The sequence below is a fragment of the Kryptolebias marmoratus genome, linkage group LG6 (genome assembly GCF_001649575.2).
Source record: "Kryptolebias marmoratus isolate JLee-2015 linkage group LG6, ASM164957v2, whole genome shotgun sequence".
Taxonomy (NCBI): domain Eukaryota; kingdom Metazoa; phylum Chordata; class Actinopteri; order Cyprinodontiformes; family Rivulidae; genus Kryptolebias; species Kryptolebias marmoratus.
The window spans coordinates 21257049-21265908 of NC_051435.1; the positions used below are offsets into that span (position 1 = coordinate 21257049).

The 8860-nt window shown below is 37.4% G+C and overlaps 1 protein-coding gene across 1 annotated transcript in view; it reads right to left on the minus strand.

The window, feature by feature from the left end:
- LOC112450676 (CD209 antigen-like protein C) overlaps positions 1 to 7570 on the minus strand; it is a 10799-nt gene extending 3229 nt beyond the window's left edge. The window contains exons 1-6 of the mRNA XM_025006970.2: positions 7561 to 7570; positions 3568 to 3681; positions 3378 to 3476; positions 2726 to 2902; positions 1740 to 1855; positions 544 to 647 (exon numbers count right to left, since the gene is read on the minus strand). Of these exons, the coding sequence (XP_024862738.1) occupies positions 544 to 647; positions 1740 to 1855; positions 2726 to 2902; positions 3378 to 3476; positions 3568 to 3681; positions 7561 to 7570 (620 nt within the window). The remainder of the gene's footprint in view (positions 1 to 543; positions 648 to 1739; positions 1856 to 2725; positions 2903 to 3377; positions 3477 to 3567; positions 3682 to 7560) is intronic.
- Between the last annotated feature and the right edge of the window lie 1290 nt (positions 7571 to 8860).

Here is an 8860-nt window from a genome sequence, read left to right on the forward strand (position 1 = left end):
AAATTAAACGAAATAAACATTTGAAATATATGAGTTTGTATGTAATGTATGAATATAATATACAAGTTTCACTTTTTAAATGGAATTACTGAAATCAATCTACTTTTTCATGATATTCTAATTTTATGACCAGCACCTGTATATTACCGAGCTAAAACCAGCAGTGTGTGTCCACAGGGCGGGATACTTTATGCCCCAATGAAAGCTGCCCTGCAATCTTGTTCACTGTCAACAAAATTTTTGTTAAATCTACCGATAAACATGGCCAGTGACCTGTACCGCCCTGTAACTACAAATAAGTCAAACTGAGAATGAATCGAAAAAACATTTTCAGTTTCATTTAAAATGGTAAAAAGAGGTAAAATACACACAGAACAAAACAATACACAACAAGCTAAGTAATTCACATGGTTTATTAGGAGGAACTACATTGTGGGGCGAAATATTTATTTTAGGTGGTGCTGTGCCCCACCTGTATCAATGGACCGACTGGCTGTATCTCCATGTTACTGTCTGCAATGAATCAAAACGATGAATGCTTACGTCAGAATTAGGGAAGTTCCATCTGTCCACTTCCAGCTTCCCTCCTTTTCTTTGTCAGTCAAACCAATCCAAACAGACTTTTCGGTGAAGGTAGAAAGAAATCTCTGTCAAAAGTAAAAAACAACAACATTGTTTTCAGTTTTAAATCACAAAGAAAAATACAGTTTATGAGCTTTATCTAAATATACCAACATACCCACTGTCCCTCCTCTGCACATCTCAGTCTGGCCTCTCTAACTTTATCTCCCAGTCGTTCAACCTGTGCTGTACCTCTGATGACCTCATTTCTAATCCTGTCCATCCTNTCACCACTGTCTTGTAAAACCTTTCCTTTGACCTTTGCTGCCACCCTTTTGTCACAAATCACTCCTGAAACTTTTCTCCATCCACTCCATCCTGCCTGAACTCTCTTCTCCATCTCTTTACCACACTTCCTGTTTTCCTGAACAGTCGACCCCGAGTCCTTGAATTCCTGCACCTTTGTGACCTCTGACCTCCTTGTAGCCTCACTGTTCCACCTGCCACCCTCTCATTCACACACAGGTACTCTGTCTTTCTACGGCTGACTTTCATCCCTCGTCTTTCAAATGCATACCTCCACCTCTCCAGGCTCTCTTCCACCTGTTCCCTGTTCTCACCACAGATCATGATGTCATCTGCAAATATCAGAATTCCTGGCTGACCTCATCTGTTAGTCTGTTCATGACCAGAACAAACAAGAAGAGGCTCAGAGCCGATCCTTCATGCACTCCCACCTCCACATTAAAGCTATCTGTCACTCCTACAGGACACCTCACCTCTGTCCTGCTGTCCTCATACATGTCCTGTACCAGTCTGACATACTTCTCTGCCACTCCAGATGTCCTCATACAACACCGAAGCTCCTCCCTCGGCACCCTGTTGTATACTTTTTCTAGATCCATAAAGACACAATGAAGTTCTTTCTGTCCAGCTTCTACAACTCTCTCCCAGATCTTCATCGTGTGGAGACGTTGCAGCCTTTTAGATTTAGATATATTGCATATATATTGAAATATTTACAAAGCATACAAAGTCTGCTGATTATTAAACTCAGAAACATATTAGTAACACAACTAAGAATGTAGAAAATTTTAAAAAGTATGCTATTTTAAATACATATCAGTAATGTCACCCTAAAAGAAGACAGCACCTGTTCATCAGCGTAATCAAATTACCACCAGATCTGCTTCTTTATTCCTGCAGTCCTGTCTGCCTTCATCCCAGGAACCAGAACCAGAGACGATGTAGCAAGAACCCCAGAACATCGTCCATCCTGCAGGACAGAGTTTCTCTAAAAGAAACATGCAAAAATGTTTATTCTTTGTCTTGTTCACAGTTTTTTTTTATGTTTGTTTGTTTTTTTCTGTGATTGTAAGAACGAGATTAATGTTCAAGTCGTAAAACCTTTATCTGACTATAGTGTTTTTTATTAAATGGTCAGAGACACAGGCCGTGTTCACACCTTGCACTTTATAATTGTTATGGGTTGATCTGATTGCAAGCTCTGAATGATCATGTTCACATCTGGCTGTGTAAATGTATATGCAGGAAAAGGCTGTGAGTTCAGACCACCAACATGCAAGGAAATACTGGACTCCATACAAGAACCTGGACGTTGAATCCAGATTGGGTAGAGCGTCCCCCACAGGACGGTTCCAGTCCAAGTCTGATGTCCTGCCTCCATGTTAACTAACAGGACAGTGTCCTCATTAAAAAAATAATAAAATACACCTCAGATAAATGTTTTCAGGTGTTGATCTTGTTGACTCACATAGTTATCTTGCTTTTCAGATAGTTTTTTCCCCTTTTTTTAAATAACATGTTTAACTGTAATTAGTTGTTTCATGCTTAAAGGAAAGGTCATGTGGCTCCATGATTATGTGCGAGGGAGCAGGCAGGACTTACAGCCCCACATCACTAGTGCACAGAGTCTGGTTCTTAAAATACATCATGGTGGCTTCCACAAACTGAGTAACGCTTCAATTCCTAAAACTAAGAGAAGGCAGGGTCGTTTGGTCTAGTATTATAAAACACGTTTATGGTCGGGACTCAAACTTGAGCCTGCTGTGAAAAGTTATTCAGACTTCATACATGGAGCACACAACCAGCTGAGCTGTTGGGGATTCAACAAATGTGTTTTAATGATATATGAAAGACTCACTCTTTTTGAGTGAACTCTGAAGCGCGATGAGCTCTTTCTTCATTTCAGTGAGGTTTGCTTTCAGCAGGTCTCTCTCCTCAGTCAGGAAGGACAGTTTGTCATTGCTGGCCTGCAGACGCTCAGTCAGGTTGTCTCTGATGGTGGAGAGATCTGCTGCTGAATCACTTAAATCCCAATCTGAAATAAATTAAAATAAGTTTTTTAAAAAAATAAATAAAATAACACTTTTGGAATTTGCTGAAGTTAGTAATTTATGTTAATAAATGTAGTCAGGGTTATGCTTCAGCAGAATGAACTTACTGTGGTTCTTTTTGGCACAAATAGTTTCAAAAATCGAGAGATATTCAGATTTTCAGAATTATGGTCACAGAATAATGTAGGCTGATAAATAAAAATACTGGTCTAGCATTTTATTCTTTCATTATAACAAAATGCTTTGAAATAGACCAAAACGATAACAGATTATCACTGTTACAAGGTAATGTTGCTCTAGTCTTGATATCTTTAAACTGTTTGCATCTTTGAATCAACAAGCTTTGCTTGTTGCTTTAAAAAGTTTTGTTTGATTCAAAATATAGCGGGAGAGCATTCACTCTGCTCATGTTTTACACTGATAAGAACTTGATGGTTATTTTATGACAACTAAACTCACAACGGACACCAAGGAAGATGAGTCCAGTCAACAGGAAAACATTCAGGAGTCCAAAGAAGATAACGCACACCTGGAGCCTCTTCTTGTTGTTGCTGGATTCTTAAAAAAAAAAAAAGCATGTAAATTCCACAAAATATACTGTATGGAATAAACAAATTAGATTAGCCCATCCCTGTCAGGTAATTCTTACCTCTGTGATTTGTTGTAGGAGTCTGGCAAACAGGTTTCGTTGGCTCAGCGTTAACATAAATGTTCTTGGAAAGATGCTGAATTTTTTCAGTAGCTGTCAGATTTGCAACAACAACTGAACAAAGTGGTCAATGTGAAACTGAGCTATACCATGTGGTCTTTTGACGCACAGGAAATGAGACATTTCAGAGTGGATGAACATAGTTCACATAAAAACCACTAAAGTTTCTGTGTGTTACAAGGTCTTGAATTTCTCACAAAAGACTGTTGCTTCCTTCAGAAGGTTTCATGAAATTTATAACAAATTATGAGTTGGCCTTCTGTTTTAAAATGGTCACTCATTGTATAAGCAGTTACAGACTATATTCACATTTTATGTCAAGACATCTTAAACACAATGTTCTGAATGCAAATTACTGAAATATTCCTACAATAAAAGCAAAGAAAACACATTTGATTAGTCAAAAGTATACGGATGGGTGAATGTGGGGCTTTTGTTTGCATGTTTTGTCCTTGATGCATGTTTTTGTTCTTTTTCCAAATTATTGTCACATTCTTCTAGTATCTTTCATATTTTAATTTAATTTAGTTTTTTGGTTTAATATGTTGATTTCTGTTGGCTTATTCTTGTTTTGTGTTCAGCAAATTGTTGCCTTGTTTTCAAATTTATCATTTTAATATTTTTACTTCTATTTCTTCTACTGACAGCCTGCGTTTGTGGGTTAGTCCAGTCATTTTATTTTGAATTTGATCCAAACCCCCAAATTTATGCTAATAAGTCAAAGGTTTTTACTTGTTGTGAGACGACTTCTTGGAAGGGTTCTTGTCTTGCATTGACTTCATTGGTGAAATGAAGTTAATTTTTGTCCAAGCAAGCGGGAGCATGTATGTTGCATCACAAGTAATGGGACCTGTAGATGATGCTGAGCTCCCTAGTCCAAGTTCTGGGGCCTCATATACAGGTGGTGCATATGCAAAACAAGTTTGGATGCATTCATAACAAATTGACAGTGAAAACGTGTGCAGCCTCTTGCCATGTTCATAACTAGTGTATGCACATTTCTACAGGTTTTGATTTGTTGGAAACACCTAGAGGCTTTGATAGAAAACTGCAAATAGTGTAAAAACTATTACTGCACAGACCTGAGGGCTGTACTAGAAAGCGTTGTTGAGATGAACATCAGAGTTTTTAGTGTCAGAGTAACAGAGTTTTGGTTAACTGTCACTAAGAAACACAACCCGATCACTATGTATCCACACAAAGTCTGTATTCAAGGATATCCAATAAGGTTGAGTCAGGTTCTCTGGTCGAGTGCATGGAAGAAACATTAAACCAGCAGAGATGAAATGTATTGAAACAGAATATATGGGCTGATGAGAAAGTAGGAAACAGGTGAACATGGGTGTGGCAGGCTGACATGGAAAAATACTGACTGAAGGAAGTTAAGTGAAGTGAAGTGAGATTTATTTATAAAGCACTTTTCAGCAACAAGGCAAACCAAAGCACTTTACAACAGAAACAACAACATAATCAAACACAGAAAAAACACATCAATCATGTATAATCTAAATGAAATCACAAAACAAAACATATCTAAAAATGAGCTAAGATAGTCAAAATAGTAGCTAAAATAATCTAAATAAAATCATGATAAAGTTAAAGCTGAACTAAACAACAGTTAGGAATCTAACAATATCTAAAATATGAGCTAAGATAAACTAAACTAAATGTACAGGAAGGCTAAATAAGCTAAAACATGACAATGCTAAAACTAACGGTACAGAAGACTTTCTAATAGTACCCCAGGCCCGCTAAACAGCCAACATGAGAATTACTAATTAAAATAGTGAAGGAAGGGAGAGAAGGGACGGAGTGCAGTGAGAGCGGAAAGTGCGTGTGTGTGTGTGTAGAGGCGGTGGAAGACGATATGGTGCATGTTGTATGTGTGTGTGTTTGCAGAGAGAGAGAGAGAGAGAAAAAAAAAACACATCCGCCTTCCACCAGGAGCAGAGAGAAAAAGAGAGAAGGTGGCTGATGGCATAAAGAAAAACACAGGGAAGAATGGAGACAGGAAGTAAACTAAGCACAAAGAAGCCAAAACAAAAGCAGAAAAAGACTCAAGAACACAAAAACTGTCACAAGAAACATTACCAAAATAGACAATATTTTAAAATCTGATATGACAAAGGAAGTATTCTTATGGTGGTCTCAGAATCTAAAATAGTTTACATGCTTCGGTCAACAAACGTTTTGATACTCTGTCATGTTTAGTTTTCCAAGTTTAACTCAACAGGCTGATGAAAGTCAGAGAGTTTATTTGTGACAGTCAGACTCACAGAGCAGACCAAGGAGGATGAGTCCACCCAGCAGGAAAACATTCAGGAGCCCCAAAGAGATGAAAACATGGCGAATCACTTTAGAAACAATAAATATTGGGTTAAAGTTGCGGTGTTTTGGGCAAAGTTGCAAAAAGTTGCAATTTCACAGGGTTTGCTTGATTTTGTGTTAATAGTTGCGATGGCAACATCGCAAAATCCTGGAGTGTCTGAGAGTATAAACCAAAATTTGGAAAGGTAGTAGCTGAGAGTCATCCTCAACACATACTTTGAGCGTTAATATCACATTATTGTCACATCAAGACAGCAGGTGATCTTTGTTCTTTCCAGAAATGCTACTTATAATCATGAATGTGATTTTACAAGAGGATAGAACAAGCTTCAATAAGCTGAGTGGTAATTGTCCTGTTCTCAGAGAAAAATATCAACTGTAAAGTCAAAATATAAATCATGTTGCAGTATTTATTTATTTATTTTACATAACTTAAATAGGACAACAGCATATTACTACTCCAGAACAGCTTTTGTTTACAAGGTGTCACCCCAACAGTGACCCGTCCCCTTTGAAAACTTTCTGAAGGCGCCCCTGCTTTGAGTTTGGAAAGTTGAGGAGCTCTGCTGCCCCCATGTGGAAAATGAACACAAATCTTTCCTCTTGCTCTTAGATCTACACAACTCAAATGCCTCATTTTGTTATTAAATAGTTTTTTCCCCTAAAAAAACACCAAAAAACATTATTTTGCTTTTTATGTCCTAATATGTTTATCTTTTAAAATGTAAAAGTTGTTTTAATATGTAAAATAACATCAGGCTCCTCTTCACTGTCTGACTGTCATTTGTCACTCTACACAAACCTTTTTGACTCTTTGGTTTAATTAAAAATAAATAATGAGTTGGTTAATAATGACACCAACTTCATGATTTTTTTAAACAAATAAACAAAAAAAACCCCAACAACAGATAGTTGAATGGACATCCCAGGAAGCAGACTTTGTAGAGAGGAGGTAACAGGAACAGTTGAACATCTTACCTCCTGAAGGACATCTTTCCTCTAAAAGAAAGATATCTGATCTTAAGAACTTACTGGTCACATTTTTATTTTCTAAATTTAGATTCAATAGTTAAAGAGATATGAAATGCCTTCAAAGAGGGGGCAGGATGAAATGTAAAAAGGACTACATATCCGTTCAAATTTGGGTCTGTAGTACAAGGAGTTTCAACCTCCATACGAAAACTACCCAAACAACCAGCTGATGACTTACTTTATTTCGACAAACTCTGAAGCCTGATGACCTCTACAGTCTTTTCAGTGAGGTTTGCATTCAGCAGATCTCTCTCTTCAGTCATGGAGGACAGTTTGTCTTCACTGACCTGGAGACGCTCAGTCAGATTGTCTCTGGTGGTGGAGAGATCTGCTGCTGAATTACTTACATCTCAATCTGAAATAATTGAAGACCTGTTTTTGAAAAGTAAGACCTTTTGCTCAAAGCTAACGGAAAATGGTATTCTGATTAATTTCCTAAACCGATGCAACTGGTTTCACAAGCTGTAAAACAAGGAAAAAAAACAAAAACAATATATTTGCTGAGAAATGCAATGTGGACAATGTGGTAAAAAATTGCCTCTGTTAAAGCAAAATGAAGATCCTGAGATTCACCTTTTGTCATGTTTGCAGGAGAGTTGGATCCAAAGCACAAGGATTGAAAATAAAACTTGAAGGATTTAACAACTAAAGAAAATTAACTAGCTGTTGTGACAGAACAAACACAAGGAATGAACATGGGGAGTACCACAAGGAGAAACTAAATGCATTGAAGAAACAATAAACAAGAAGAGATGAAATGTAAGGACACAGAATATATGGGCTGATGAGGAAGTCGAAAACAGGTGATTGATTACAAACAGAACAGGTGTAGATGGGTGTGGCAGGCTGACATGGTGCTAATTTTCACTTTTTCTGCTCCTTTCAACTTCCCCTTGCTCATTTTCAGCCTTTGAAGTATTTCAAGTAAGCTTCAGCTTCTTCAGCAGCTTTAAAGCATTCACACTGGATTTTCACAGGAAATACAGTTTCTCTTGTTGTTTCTGTGTATTGAATAAGTTATTTTTATTTATTTCAGACATTCCACCAAGAGAGAAACAAAAACAAAACAAAGGTAAAACATACATATTCCTAAGTGTAAATGCAACACTGAATTATATATCACCCATAAACAATTACCCACAAATAGGCCACTTTGTCAGGAGGCGTGGAGAAGGAGGTGAACCTGGAGTGCAGACTCATCTCAAGGAAACTAATTTATTAACATTAAAATAACACAAAAACAAAATGCTGACATGGCAGCAAACAGAAATTAAATACAAAACATGAACTAATAGCACGACAAGGTAAAGAGCATGAAAATGACATGAACGGGAAAACAAGAGCAATGAATCAGCAGGGTAGTGATGAAAGTGACCGGGTTTTAAACACTGAGGATAATCAGGTGAAGTGGGCACAGGTGAGTAACGAGGATTGAAGACAGGTAGAGATGGGCGTGACAGGAAAGCAGGAGCAGACTGAGGGCAAGTGGGAAATGTGAAACAAAGACAGGAACAGAACCAAAACTAAGAACAAACTCAAAAAATACTAGAAATCATGACACACTTATTTGGTGACTATGTCTGAAAAGGGGTATGAAGAAGTAGAACTTATTTAATCATACCCCTTTTCCGTCCTGTAGACCATGACATAATCTTCCAACTTCCTGTTTCCCTTCTTAATCAAACTAGAATTCTCAAGCCAAATGTAAACAATACACATATCTACATACATATCCACACACACACACACACACACACACACACACACACACACACACACTTTTATACTCCTATGGAGATTTGTCATGAAGCAGTTCAAAGATGAATTAAGATTTTTTTTTAAATCACAAATAAACATATACCGGGACAACTGG